The sequence below is a fragment of the Danio rerio genome, chromosome 6 (assembly GCF_049306965.1).
Source record: "Danio rerio strain Tuebingen ecotype United States chromosome 6, GRCz12tu, whole genome shotgun sequence".
Lineage (NCBI taxonomy): Eukaryota > Metazoa > Chordata > Actinopteri > Cypriniformes > Danionidae > Danio > Danio rerio.
This window is the reverse complement of record NC_133181.1, coordinates 47,872,501-47,888,245: the sequence shown is the minus strand read 5'-3', so window position 1 is coordinate 47,888,245 and position 15,745 is coordinate 47,872,501. Positions and strand designations below refer to the sequence as shown.

General features: G+C 37.3%; 1 protein-coding gene and 1 long non-coding RNA gene across 26 annotated transcripts in view; one reads left to right on the top strand and one right to left on the bottom strand.

Moving 5' to 3' along the window:
- Positions 1 to 15,745, bottom strand: part of cntn6 (contactin 6) — a 262,925-nt gene that overhangs the window by 16,626 nt on the left and 230,554 nt on the right. For all 23 annotated transcript variants that reach the window (XR_012408183.1, XR_012408184.1, XR_012408185.1 and 20 more), the window contains 7 exons: positions 14,719 to 14,891; positions 10,719 to 10,836; positions 10,199 to 10,357; positions 9,874 to 10,023; positions 6,898 to 6,968; positions 4,188 to 4,422; positions 2,427 to 2,542 (listed from right to left, as the gene is read on the bottom strand). Coding sequence is in view for 20 of the 23 variants with exons in the window: in XM_073954502.1 (XP_073810603.1) it covers positions 2,427 to 2,542; positions 4,188 to 4,422; positions 6,898 to 6,968; positions 9,874 to 10,023; positions 10,199 to 10,357; positions 10,719 to 10,836; positions 14,719 to 14,891 (1,022 nt within the window). In the remaining 3 variants the exon portion in view is untranslated. The remainder of the gene's footprint in view (positions 1 to 2,426; positions 2,543 to 4,187; positions 4,423 to 6,897; positions 6,969 to 9,873; positions 10,024 to 10,198; positions 10,358 to 10,718; positions 10,837 to 14,718; positions 14,892 to 15,745) is intronic.
- The window catches only part of LOC141386351 (uncharacterized), a 123,394-nt gene that overhangs the window by 95,157 nt on the left and 12,492 nt on the right, over positions 1 to 15,745 (top strand). The window lies entirely within an intron of this gene.

The following is a 15,745-nucleotide window of genomic DNA, read 5'->3' as shown; positions in this document are numbered from 1 at the left end:
AGTACTCAGAATAGCAAAGTCTACTAAATGAGGCTGAGCCTTCTCATTTATGGCTCCTTAACACTGGAATAACCTTCTGTCTAAGGCACAGACACACTCTGTCTGTTCAAAACTTATTACTATAAATACTCATATGCTTCACATGTTTGTTTCTTTGTTTACATAACCTCTATTTTCATTTATAACACTTCATTTTTGCTTCGATTTTTAAAATATCTTTTAAATACACTATGAACAACGACTACGCTAACTGGGGTATACTAATCCTGAGGCCTCTAGAGATTGTGCAGCGCCATTGATGCAATCCAAGACTTGTGAAGAGATGATCCCAAGGTATCCATAATCCTGGACCAGACCGTATTCTAAGCAGATGCTGTGGCGGTCATGGAGGAGCGGTGAGCATGAGACTTATTCCTGAAAGACCCCAGTGACAGACGAGTCTTCGCATTGATCCCATGGACCAGCCGGAACACCTGCCAGTGACCTACTCAGACCTGCAGCTTCACCACGATGGACATACAGCGTTCTCCAGTCTCTGCACCTAGAATGCAACTCTGCACAATAAGCTTGGCCAGAGGAGAAATGGTCATCCCCAACTGAGTTTGGTTTCTATTTTTTTCCTACACTTTCATTAATTGGTGAAGTCTGTTCCTTGCCACTGTTGCCACTGGTTTTGCTTGGTTTGGGACTTGTGAAGCTTATGGAACTTATGGATTTGCTCTTCAGTGTTTGGACTTTTAACAGTGGAATTTAAACCACACTGAAATGACAATTCTGAAAACTGGACTGACACTGTTTCAATTTACCAGAACTTCTATGTTAAGCTGCTTTGACACACTCTACATTGTAAAAGCACTATAAAAAATAAAGATGAATTGAATCATGTCCACATGAACCCGTCCAGACATACACTTCTCTAACAATCATTGTGCAGGTTTTGCAAGAATCATGCAATAATGCACATATACCAGGGATTTGAATTGATTGCAATTTAGATTAAAAATAAATTTAATTTTTCCATCTAGATGTTTGGGGGATGATTGGGTAATTTAAAATTGAAGTGCTGTGATTGTTGATGATTAGCTTATTTGCTAATGAAATTTGCAGTCAGAAAGGATGATTGTTATTTTTAAATTTCTGCCAATTTCTTTCAAATCCAATCACACTATACCAGGAGTGCCCAAACTCAGTCCTGGAGGGCCGGTGTCCTGCACATTTTAGTTCCAACCCTAAATAAACACACCTGAACCAGCTAATCGAGCTCTAGAAAGTTCCAGGCAGGTGTGTTGAAGAAATTTGGAGCTACAGTATGCTGGACACTGGCCCTCCAGGACCGAGTTTGAACACCCCTGCACTATACACTATAACATGTTAAACTGGCAACTCAAAACAAGCATATTTATACATGCATTAAAAACTGAAATGAATGGCATTAGTGGAATTATTACATGTAATTTGCACACATACAGTGCTCAGCATCTTTAGGTACACCCCTCACAAATCTCTCATTTAAATGTATGTTTTTAATAGGAAGCTTTACAAAGAAGGGCAAACTATTTCTTATCCTTAATGACATTTACAGATGAATTGTTCACCACAAAACTAGCATTATGAGCTAACAAAATCATTTGGTTAGTTTTGATTTCTTGAGGACTTAAAGTTCATTTCATTATAAAAGTCACTGTATTTTTTATTACATAAATGGTATAGAGATATGTTAGATTGGAATGGGCATAATACTTCTGCTTGAATAAGTGTGCTTTCAACCAAACCGCAAAGAAATCGACTTGAGAAGAATGTCATTTTGTTCTAGCATTAGGGTTCAATACACTAACTCTGTGGCAAAGTCACTGTGACTCGCTTCTTTTTTTTCTCTTTTTGCTGCGTTCAATAAACATCTGCACACAGCAGCAAGGGACTCTGTGAGTATTTGTGGATTTTCATATGTGCTTTTTTTTTTTTAACAACCCGAAGCTGTGAACGACTTTGTGGTTTCGCCACAGAACAACCATGTGACCTGGGATTTCTTGCGGAGGCTCGCTCAGGTTGGAAGGAGAGAAATGGGCAGAATCCTGTGGGTTTCTCACGTCGAGAGAAACGACCTAGCAGCTGAAGTGTTTGCAGGAGGGGGAATTGATGTATGATGTCCACACATCTGAAAGGTGATTTATATAAGTGCCCAGAAAGCCTGGGTATTGGCGCTCCCCGGGAGACAGGACCAGCTGTGAGAAGACCTCTTCATTCTGCAGATGAGATTGTGAAAAATGTGGCCGGGGGATCGCCGACTCTTGCTGGCGAACAGGAAATTGCACGCCCTGCCATCAGCGCAGTGCATACATTACGGGATCTGATTGAGGTGATGCAGTGTGAGGTCAGAGCCTCCTTTTTTCCCCCTCTCCCTTCATCCATTTATGGTGTTTACGCACCTCGTAGCCTGTTATCCGTCCTTTGCTGCCGCTTTGGTGGACGGGTTCCCAAAATACCTCGATCTCAGACGCGGACAGAGTGCGGGCCCAGACTCTCGGAGGAGCTGCTGATGGTTCTGTATGTGGAGTCAAATAACAGTGACATTAGAACCATAGACAGTTTATGGCATTCATCGAACATACATTTTTAGTTCCATCCAACATCATTAATCCAACATCGATTTTTAATGCAAAATACTAATGGTGAAAAAATGCACCTTTTGATTTTCGGATTTTTTTTCTGTCTTATAAAAAATCCAAATTAATTATAATTTTTTTTTTGCAGATTTCAATTACGTTACATATTTTTAAAGGTTGTATTCTCAACATACAAACAAAAACAAATCTTGCACTGAGCTATAATAACTTTACTTCAGCAGCAAAATTTTACAGTAATTCATATCTGTATACCGAAAGATTTTATTTTTAATAAAGGGATATTATAGATATTCTAACAGCAATCTAGTTTTCACCATGTCATTGCCCATCCGGTACTGACCAGGCTCAGCCCTGCTTAGCTTCAGTGAGTAACAGGTCTTGTGCTGCTTGGTGATAAAGCTGTGGTATCTTAGAGTGATGATACATCAAAGCTTCTTGCCAATATGAATGATATAAATCAACCCAGATGTCTCTATGACACTGCAACATAAAGATATCAATCTGGGACCTTTATAATGGCAGTCTATACTGTATGTTTCCTCACCACTGTAAGTCAATGGAAAAGTTGGGACACTCTTGCACTCCAGGGGAACAACTTGCATCCCAGTTTAATGTTTGGTTTTACACATCTAGACAGACACTTCAGATGTAAAAGATCATGTTTCTAAGAATTTGAGTTATTGAGTTATATTGAGCTATTTGAGTTATGATGCAACAGATTTTAGTCCAAACTTAAGTCAAAGGGATTTTTAAACGTTTTCTGGGTCAGTTTTCCGAAAATCAAAGGTTGGATCAGTTGGAAAAGATAAAGCATGAATCGGCAGCCTATTTCCCAGCTAACTGCACATTTTTGCAATTGTACTGAAGCATTAAAGCCCTAGGAGGAAATTGATACAGATCAGATGCTGGATACTTTATAAAAAAAAATAAAATAAATAAAAAAATAAAAAATAAAATAAAATAAAATAAAAATAAAATAAAAATAATTAAAAAAACAAAAATAAAAAAATTAATTAATAATGATAATGATAATAATAATAATAATAATAATAATAATAATAATAATAATAATAATAATAATAATAATAATAATAATAATAATAACAATAATAATAATAATAATAACAATAATAATAACGTGTAAACATTTAAGATTCTATGGCTAGAAATGTATGCTAAATAGCACATATTTAATGAAATACTGCCTCATTACTGCAGATTTAAACAGAAAATGTGTAATACATATAATATGACTTTTAAACATGATTGCAACTCTTAATGTAAACCAAACAGCTGTGAAAGTATGGTGATGACTATTAATTATTTTTCATCACCCTATTCACCTGCAGTGTCTTGCATTAAATCTGCCACCTGTTTGTAAAAAAAACTAATTGCACATACTTGCGGATAAAGAAATTACCATCAAAGTGCACTAACACAGCTGTAGAGGGAGTGTAATTAAAACTTGCACCGCATCCATCAGCTTTTGTCATTCTTAAACGATGTCCAATAATGTCCTTTTCCAATTTGCATACAATCAACACAAAAGACAAGCTTATTAACCTTCATCTGCTGAATATACCAGGGCCGTGGGGCTAAACGGCCCCTCTCCGATGTCGTTGTAGACGCCAACTTTTACTTCAAACTGAGTGAGGGGTGGGAAAGTATCGTTTTTATAAACGTATCGTGATGAATCGGCTGAGGCCAGAACGCTTTGTTTCCAGGTGGTAGTGCCAAGCGGACGAAATGCCACCACATATCCAAACTTTTCTCCATTTTGTAGCTCCTCGGGCACAGGCTGTGAAAAGAGGATGAGAATCGAACACATCACTTACTAATTATAAAAATAAAAATAAATAATTCCTTACATTTATATAGTGCTTTGTCAGGACAATCAAAGCAATTCACACATTTTTTTGTTGTTGTTGGGGACACATCACAAGTGTGCAGCATCCACCTGTCCCTAATCTTTTTTTTTTTTTTTTTTTGAAAGACATCCTGGGATTTTTTACTGAATCTCACTGACACCACTTCCAGCAGCAACCTCTCATGTGGTCTCCCACATAGGTATTGACCGACCAAAGCCCTGCTTAGCTTCAGTGGGCGAGCATGTGAGTTGCAGAGAGCTTTATTTTTTTCTTTCTTTCTTTTTTTGTTCTTAAATTAATCAGCATATTTGCATAAAATGACAGTTGGTCAAAATGGTAAACAATGGCATGTTTATATTAATCTTCAGACAGCACAATACCAATCTTTCAATTTAGAATTAACTGCATTCAGGTATATATATATATATATATATATATATATATATATATATATATATATATATATATATATATATATATATATATATAACTTCTGCAATCAAGTGAACGTTTCTAGTCATCTTAACTTACATCAATCAAACTGTTGCATTAGTTACATATTAGTTAAAATGGTTGAAACATGATTAACTTATTAAATAAGTTAAAGCAGCATGTAAATTTTGTTGCAACCCAGGATTATTATTGATACGTACCCCTGCATACATTTTTGGAGAGCATAAAATACATTCCAGGAGGTATGTTTTTTTTTTTGAAGTTTTTGTTTTTATGAATCCACAAGAGGCCATATTGTATGCTTTCTCAGATCTCAAATTTCACTCGCAAAGAGCCATTCGCTCCTGCTCTTCTCGTGTAAGTCTACCAGATGCCACCGACCACTGACTGACTAACTCCTCCACCCACCCTCTTCCCTAAACCTAACCAATAGTGTTTCAAAAGCACAGATTGTCAAGCGCCCACTGCCTTTTTCTAAATCCAACCGACAGTGTTTTCATAAGCAATCCAGAAAAATAAAATCCCTTGCGGCAGCCTGATTTTTTTTTACCATGTTTTCAGATCTTATCATGTTCTCACCCTGTTATTTATTTGATTATTTATTTATTTTTTACCTTTTGTTTTACCTGCTTTCTGGAATCATTCTTAGCCAGAGTTGAACCCTGTCATCACGGTCAACTCTTCTTTGTGTCTCAAGTCCGCTGTCGTTTGTGGCGAACCACTGGGCAAACTGGTAACAGCTAAAAAGCTGTCCACATGGAGTTAAGTTGTCAGCTAGTTTCACGATCAGAGACAGAAGTCATTGGTGGCATCATAATGCTCTGTAACGTTTTGTTTTTAAGACAAAATGCAGCCATATGTACCTCTGGCTACATAATCTACGCTCTCCAGAAATGTATACGGGGGTAAGTTTACATAATGAGTCCGTGTTGCAAATATTGGTTGTCTTGACTTTTTATAAAATTTTTTTTTTACAGTAATGATAGAAATGTATTAGTGGAGTGGGTGAACAATTAAGGGCTTTCTTTTGTGTGTGTTTATTTTAAATCTTTGATTTATTTTGCTGTTTAATAATTATTTTAAATTAAGGTGAAAATAATGTGGTCTAACGGCTAAAACAAAGGCATATATTTATAATCTTGTCCCTGTCTTAAAGCAGACTTCATGTTAGCAGTCATATGAAGCAATTTGCTTTGGACAAAAGCGACTGATAAGTGACTTCATGTAAAGTAAATTAAATTTAAGCAGCAAAGCAAACTATATGACTAATTCTATCATTATACACACAAAAGCTTTGTAAAAAAAAAAAAAAAAAAAAAAAAAAAACAATAGCATGCATTGTTCTCCTCAACAAGTCTCATGATTTGAGGTGTCACTCAAGCCTATAGTTCAAACTTTATAGGGTAATAGTGTTATTTAAAGTACGAGCAAAACTGCATTAAAGAAAAATCATTCAGCTGACATGGCGTTACATTACAGCAAGCTGACAAGTAATTTTCCATGCTGGATTTACATTGTTGGCTACATAATCTGAAACGCACTGAATGTAAGTAAATAAAGTTGACAGATTTAAGCGCTACCGTGTCAGTCAAGAAACCCCTGGACTTTAGGGGGGAAAAAAATGTGCTGTAGTTTGAAAGTAATACTGTATTTAAACACCCCGCTGAATATCTGCTGTGACAGCCGGTGAGATTACGAGGAAGCCATTGATAAACATTGTCGTTTCAGATTTACTGGTTTGAAAGCTGTCTCATATCTGCGTCTTCATTATGATTTACATACCAGAGGGAGCAATCCCACTGAGGCAAAGAGCAAAGACGACAGCGTTGCCTTTTAATTAAACCTTGTCTAATTCCAACCACGTCAGCGTGGAGAATTCCCTCCGAATCCGATTCAGGAGAGCAGACTGATTTGAAAAACGCTCCTGTCACAATAAAGAACGCTGAGCTCACCTCCCAAACAATCACGAGTTCGCCTCTGCTGCCTCCGCCTCCGCTAACGTTAGCTGGAGCCACTTCAGGATCTGAACAGAGAACAGAAGAAACGGCCTTTATATCTGCGGGACTACAGGCAAATCCCAAATCTTCCTATTTCCTAAAGCAGCAGCTCAATGGTCTTTTCAAAACCTTTCAAAGGAATCTGAATGAGCTGGAATGCACTGTAACAAGCAGTGATGGAAGGAGTACTGAAAATTCAGACTCAAGTAAAAGTACCATTGCTTGCCATGTACTAGTACAGTAAAAGCGTCTGTCTAGTCAAAGTAGGAGTAAATAGTCTAAAAGTGCTAGAGTGGTGATTATTATACTGTGATAATTATTCACAAATTAAAAATGTGCTTCAATCCGTGTCATATTCTTTTAAGGGTGCTTTCAAGTGTGAGTTAAATTATTTGCCATTCGTGGAATATAATTGTGAGATTCATTTAATTAATGTGAGAACCCATTACATTAATGTATGCACATATAATAAGCTCACAAAAAGCAGGTGTGTGCATTTACTTGTGGATTGAGATTTGTGTAACGTAAAGCCTGCAAATTACATATTTCCACTGCATACGACAAACGTCAATCGACAGACCGAAAGTCATTTATTTCCAATGGGGAGCAGTCTGGGAGCTGCGTGCTGAGTTCCGATCAAATCCGTATGTGGAAAATGTGGATCCGACAGAGCCGCGAATACGTTGAAATATTTGAACTCCTGCAACTAGATTGTATGCAACTGGCTAACCGGATGTGATGTATTCCAGTGTTGTTCAAGCAGGTCTGTGCGCGTAAGATGAGAAATACAGTATAGTTATTTTGTTATTTTTTGAATAAAATAAAAAAAAAAACATTTATATTCATAAACGAGTAATAAAAAATATTTATTCCCTCCAAAATCTTTCAGTCTACGAGTTTCTAGTATTCATTCATTTATTCAACCATGGTGAACAAACTATGGCTCTTTCTGCACTTCTTTCAGCTTCTTTCCCATGGTGCACGACAACACTGAAAATTCTGTGCCACAAGGGGGCGTATTCAGACAGTCGTGTCCAAATGTCGTGTGCAGTGGAAAGGCGGCTTAAGGGGCAAACATCTAGCTGTGATGATATGTTAATGCTTATTATGCACTTTGAACTCTTGAAGCTACGAGTGTCCAGCAGTTGGCACTGTTTTTCCAGCACTAATAGAATCCATGCATGTGATTTGTGCATGTGTTTGAAAACGTAACATTCTATAGTACATACGTCTCAAACTCAATTCCTGGAGAGCCGCAGCTTTGCACAGTTTTGCTCCAACCCTAATTAAACACACCTGATCAACTAATCAAGGTGGTCAAGATTACTCTTAAACCCCTTGATTCGTTGGATTAGCTTTGTTAGGCTAGGGTTGGAGCAAATCTGTGCACAGCTGAGGCCCTCCAGGAATTGAGTTTGACACCTATGCTGTAGTGCATTTGGATATTGTTTAAGTTCATTTGATGGTTTCAGTCATGCCGTAGGCACCATTCATTTTCTCTCAACAATTTTGCATCTTCTTGAACAATTTTAATGGTTTCACACTGTTTGCTGCGTTTATAAAGTCTCAGTGCCTTGAGGTCAGTCTGATGCTATTTTGTTTATGCACAAATATATTGTATGGGAGTCACAGGACTGATTTTTCTACTAGGCAATAACAGTAGACAAACAATTTAGCCTACCCAATTCTCCTGTACTGCATGTCTTTGGACTGTGGGGGAAACCCACGGGAACGAGGAGAGAACATGCAAACTCCAGACAGAAATCTCAACTGACCCAGCCGAGGCTCAAACCAGCGACCTTCTTGGTCCTTCCACAGCACTACCTACTGCGCCACTGCGTCATCTCATTATTAGTTCATATTCATAATTACTCTAACTAGCATTAACTAATGCAATTTCATAGGAAAATGAGACCAAAACAATTACAGTAGACAATTTACTTGCATGTGTTATGTCTTCTTTATTTTAAAACAAATGTGGAAACCAAAATGGGACTTCTATATACTGTATTTATATATATATAGAAGTGTAGATAGCATGATAAATTAAGAGTCATTTACTCAGTTTTATTTGTTTCACTAAGTGCAAATAATTGTGTTCTATTAAAACACGTTAACACATCCTGGGAGAAAATGTAATAGAAAAAGTAATGCCAACTCCCCAGCCAAGGGGAAAACTAATAACCATAATTATAACTATTAACACTAAATAGCTATTTACACCATAATCCCAGAATGCAATATGGCTACTTTTACTAATTATGACCAAAAATAATAACTGTAGATTTTACAGTATTTCACTTTAAGATACTGCATGTAAATATTATAAAAATCCTAGCAAATGCAGATGGGATCTGAAGGAAGCAGCTGTTTGATGTCATTTTCACTGGGGATTCTGTGTTGAAGCCTGCATCTATTAGTGAATTAGTGATCGAAGCCGTTGCACACGGTATTCAAGCTTAAAATAGACCCTTTTAAGTGTTACAGCCTCATAGAATGCGGCAGAGGTCCACTCAATTTTGTTTATGCCGACGTGAATTATTGATAGCTGCATTTCCTGATCGCTGATGTCCAGCAGCTCACTGCAGCAGTGTCAGCTCTTGCTTTTCAAAAAAAACACAGCATTTTAAGTAGCCAAAAACTTCCATGCAACCACATTTTCAAAGTAATTAACTAAAAAAAAAAAGAATGTCATCTCTTTCGCATTGCCAGTTCGATTTCTGCGCACTTAATTTGTGTCCTAATTGTCTGTAAATGATTTGCAATTTGGATGTTCCCAGGAAATCCGGTGTGAATGCGCGAGTGTTTATTTCTCATGCCTGAACTCTATTACCAGGAGTCACTCGCAGTGATTTAAACTAATTATAGAATTAAATTACATTTTCTCCTTCCTGATGTATTAGAGATGACAGATATGGAATGGAGAGGTACCTGCAGCTTTGGTGCGAACGGGTTTGGATGGCACGCTGGGCTCCCCAACCCCCACGCTGTTAATAGCCACGACTCTAAATTCATAATCTACCCACGGATTGAGATTCACCGCCGTCGCATGAATCATCTGTCCAGGCACAGAATCAGGAACTAGGATTAAAGAAATTTGGAATGGAAAAAAAAAACACATCATTGAGTAGCCTAGAATAATTATTTTGCAGACATATTTTGGTCTTGAACTTTTCTTTTTTTAATCTACCACAGTAAATCTGCATGAATCATATTTAAATGACTCACGCAAATCTCGAGAAAGACTTGACTATACCGGTTTTGACCGCCTGCCATCCAATAGAGAATGGAGTCCTGGCTTGCACGATGTAGAGGGTAATGGGACTGTGGTTGTTAGATCCATGGCCCCAAGAGAGCTGAGCCGTCCTGTCTGTGACGTCCCCCACCAACACGCCCACTGGAGCACCGGGGGGCCCTGAAAACACAGTTGACACAGAGACAAAAAGGACTCAAACTTGCTGCGTATCCTCATCAGAGAAGGGCACAGCAAGGTGACCAACTACTATGCAATGTGAGACAAGTCTGCCCACAAAAGGCGACATGTTTAATATTCAGAACCAGGGAGAGAGATCCTTCACTTGATGATGGAAACACAAAAGGTTCTGAAGAGCACGGAGCAGGGAATTAATGCATTGATTTCAGATACTCCTGTAATCATTACTTCAAGAGCCGAATAGCAGAATATAACAGAAACAGCGGGGCCTTTTTAATTTATATTTGATAAATGCTCAGAAAAAGTGTAGAATACTGAACAGGCTCCTCGGAGACGCACATACCTCTGACTATTAAATCTGCCGCTGCAGACACGCTGTCCACTGCTGTATGAACCATGCAGACGTACTTCCCAGAGTGCTTCAGCTGCACGTTTCTGATCATCAGATCCCCAGACGATCCCTATAAACAAGAGAAACATGACAGTCAATCCATCCATTTATACACATATCTGTCCATCAATCAAACTATCTATCTATCTATCTATCTATCTATCTATCTATCTATCTATCTATCTATCTATCTATCTATCTATCTATCTATCTATCTATCTATCTATCCATCCATCCATCCATCCATCCATCCATCCATCCATCCATCTGCCCGCCCGCCCGCCCGCCCGCCTATCCATCTATCTATTAGCTCATCTATCCTTCCGTCAGTCCATGCGTCTATCTACCATTCCTCTAGCAATCTATCTCTATTTCAATCTATTTCAATCTATCACTCATTCTTCTAACAGTCCATCAGTCCATCCATCCATTCATCCCTTTATTTATCACTCTCTCAGTTTAGCAATCCAACCATCAGCCTATCAACCTGTCCATCAATCAGCTGTCTATCATTCTATCTGTATTTACAGTTTTGCTCAGTCGCTTTGATGCATTTCTCAAAACACTATTTACATTTGCACAACAGTTAATGCATTTCATTTGTGCGCATCCTAGTAGCAGTTTCTTATTCCTTCCAACAAATTGCAGATGCTTTTGGACATGCATCAATTGTTTTTATACAACTCTCTGCTATTTATAACATTATCATTTGCTAATGTCATGTCAGTCAAAATTAACTAAACTTGCGAATGCTGAATAGTCATCCCATATAAAACTAATAGTCCTTATTTCATTACTTGAGTCATTACATACAAAAATGATGAACTAGTTGTCAAAATCTGTCTAGCAAATTTTATAAAAAAATTTTAAATCTTTATTTTTCTGAAAATGTCTTCTAAATTAAACAATTTAATAAATGATTTACAGACCTGTTTGTGTTGTAGTTTCAGTTCCAATATCTTCTGCAATAGAGTTTACAGTTGTGCCAAGCTTTACCCAAAGGAAGTGTATGTTTGTTGTAAATAAGGGTGTATTTATTCTTTTGTGAATTTTGTGAATAAATTAGAATTGCAACAAGCAAATGTAGTAAAAATGTGAAACATACATATTCATTGTCTTGTACTCAGATACCTCACTAAATGCAGTGATGTCTAACTTTGTTGTAGTTTTCAGATGACTGTGCAAACAGTATGCATAGTGCTGTCTTGAGCTTTTTTAGGAAGTATCACCAAAATCTGACTTTTTTTAATTGAAAAAACTGTACAGAGTGAACTATCATACTGAAAACATGACAAAGCCATTTGACTATCTTGTTCATAAACAATGGTGTCGGGACTTATCATTTTTATTATACTGACACTTTGATTGACATGAAAACTTGCTTTTGAGGAATGAACTATCCATTTTGAGCATGTGACGCGCTTTTGCAGGTTATCAGCTAGGTTTTGCAGTTTGTACTAATTGTTTTGAGAAATGCATTACCTGTTGTGCCGAAATGCACTGGTGTTGTGAGAAACACACCACAGCGACTGAGAAAAACTGAATCATCCATCCATCTATCCATCCATCACTTTAAACATATCTCTGTCTGTCTACCCATCCAATCATCAGCCCATCAATCTGTCCATCAATCTGTCTGTCTGTCATTCTACCATTATTCCATCCATCAGTCCATCCATCAGTCCATCCATCCATCCATCCATCCATCCATCCATACATCCATCCATCCATACATCCGTCAATCAACTGCCTATTCATCTCTATTTCAATCTGCCCATCCATCCAGGGATGTAGTGGACATTTTAAAAGTGGGGGGGCAGCTGTATGTCTCTAAAAGTGAGGGGGACGTATCCCCCCTCCATCCCCCGGTTGCTACGCCCCTTCATCCATCCATTTATCCATCCATCCATCCATCATCCTTATGCATCTGTATTTTAATATGCCCATCACTCATCTGAATAACAGTACTTCCATCTATCAATCCATCCGTCCATTAATCACATTTCTATTTGTCTACCCATCAAACTATCAGCCCATCAATCTGTCCATCCAGGGGCAGACTAGCCATAGGGAGCACCAGCATTTCCCGGTGGCCAGACAGTGAATCTGGCCTGCCACCATGACTCTGACCAGCCGTGCACCGATTGCCCCAAGTACTCAAGTATACATATACTACCATACTACCCATCCAACCATTAGCACATCACTCCGTCCATTAATCAGTCTGTTTATAATTTCACCACTACTTCAATCCATCCACTACAATACAATTTCTAAGAGACCACCATGCTATTGTGTCAAATAATCAAAAATTTTAATAAACAACCACGGAATGTTGCCTTCCAGGTCAATATATTGTTCCCATATACTCGTATAACTGCGATAATTAAAAATGTAATATAAGGTTGAAATCAAAATTTTTTAACCCCCCTTTGTCTTTTTTAAGTATTTCCCAAATGATGTTTAACAGAGCAAGGAAATTTTCAGAATACATCTGAATTTTTTTTCTTTCAAATAAAGTTTTATTTGTTTTATTTTGACTAGAATGAAATCATTTTTTAATATTAAAAAAAAAAACATTTTAAGGTCAAATATATTAGCCTCTTTAACCTATTTTTTTTCCAAACCATCCTTATACAATAACTTGCCTAAATACCCTAACCTGCTTAGTTCTTTCTAAGTTAGTTAAGTCTTTAAATGTTGCTTTAAGCTGTAAAGAAGTTTCTTGAAAAATATCTAGTCAAATATTGTTTACGGTCATTATGGCAAAGATAAAATAAATCAGTTATTAGAAATGAGTTATTAAACTATTATGTTTAGAAATGTGTTAAACAAACCTCTCTGTTAAACAGAAATTGGGGAAAAAAATCAACAGGGGGCTAATAATTCAGGGCGTTTAATTATTCTGACTTCAACTGTATGAACATACTGTAGTATTATATACAAAGTCTCACAGTAGCTATGTATTTTCATCTATTCCTGTAAATGGTCTTTGAAACAGTATGGGGCATTTTGTTTACTTCATATACTGGGGAATATATATGTTGTTAGTTAATTCAAATGAATTGTGGTATTAGCAGCATTGTATATATTATGGCAATTCTCCAAGTTATGATCATTCAAATACATTATTATTCAAAAGAATAAACAATTGTGATGAACAAGGTTTAAAGCAATCCTTTAGAAATCAAACAATGTCAAATAATTTCTCAGAAATCATTTTCAAGTATATCATTATAATCCTTTTAAATTCTAATAGATTTGTTGCTTCATATTTTTATAATGAACATAAACCATTTCAATGCTTCAGCATTTCTCAGAACTTTATTCATATAATAACTGTCCATTTCTTTCTTTCTCAATAAATAAAAGCATTTCTTTCTTGCTAAATATATATTTAATACCATGGCACTTTTGTAAAGGAAACTTAAAAGTCTCAGAAATTAAACATATTTTGATTTCTGAAACATTAAAAAAAAACATCAGGGAACAACTGGTGGCCACTAGTCACAAAAGGTCACTCTGCTCTTACATTTGATTAGCACTTCAGTTCATATAAGGTTCCTTGAACTCGCTTAGACAAGCAATCCTTCTGCCGAGGCTGCCATTGGTGCATTGGCAACCTGAAAAGCTCTGTGGATGATATACACATTAAGAGAGCGGGTCCTGTGGATAGCTGTTTGAGGTTCACTGTGTGTTAAACAGACTGCCATGTAAATCCTGTAATCAGACAGATTTGTGCCTCTATGTTCACAGAGCAGCCAGGTGCCCTTGTACTCGAGTTCCCCCCATTGCTAGCTAGCTGAGCTCCAAAAAAATAGTTATAACACCAAGAAAATCTCAATCTTTCATCACTCGCATTCCTCAACCCCTGTGTGCCTGCAAAGAGGAATTCAAGGCTATAGTAATTCAGAAATACAGCTTTGAATTATAATGACTGACAGAAACGCACCCCTCCAATCATCCCTAAGTGATCGTGTCGACTGAAATCGATGAGCTTCCCGTTAAAGAACCACTTGAAGACGGGGTGTAGAGTGGAGTCTTTGGATACTTCACAAGGCAAGACAATGCTCTCCCCTACTGTGGCATCCATACTCAATGGAGGGACTGTAATCTTGGTCGGTTCTGTCCAAAAGGAAAAACATGTTTTGAGCGAGATAAAAGAGAAGAAAGAGCAGAAGGTCTTTAGTAATGCATTGGTTTTGGAGAGTTTTAGTCACTTTTCAATACCATACAGTTCACATTCTGAGTACACATTTACTTGAAAGATACTTGAAGTAAAAAAAAACAAAAAACTTAATTTTCGCTTTAAACGTTGAGGTCTTTGAAGTGCACAGCTTACTAATGCACATTTTACAGAAGAATTTGCTCGAATTGGTAAACGTTACTATTTTGTTGTGCATAAGACTAAACAAAAATGGCTTGAGTATTTATACTGGATATGTTATTATGAGTTCACGCCAATGAATGTTAGAGAAGAAAACAAATCAAATTTGAGTAAAGAGTAAAAATCAAGAGTCATTGATCTGTTCATTTTCCTTCGGTTTAGTCCCTTTATTCATTAGGAGTCGCCAAAGCGGAATGAACCGCCAACTATTACAGCATATGTTTTTTTTAGAGCGGATGCCCTTCCAGCTGCAACCCAGTACTGTGAAACATCCATACACACTCGTTCACATACATATTCAAACACTATGGCCAATGTAGTTTATTCAATTAACCTATAGCGCATTCTTTGGACTTTGGAAACTGGAGCCCCCAGGGGAAACCTATGCCAACATGGAAAGAACATGCAAACTTATAGAAATGTTAAGTGGTTCAGCCAGGACTCGAACCAGCGACCTACCTGCTGCTAGGCGACAGAGCTAACAACTAAGCCATCATGCCACCCGCCCAAGAGAGTCATAAAACGTATTCAATTTAGTTCAAATGTTGCAGTTTATAATTTTGCAGTTTGTAATAGTCATTTGACTACTCTG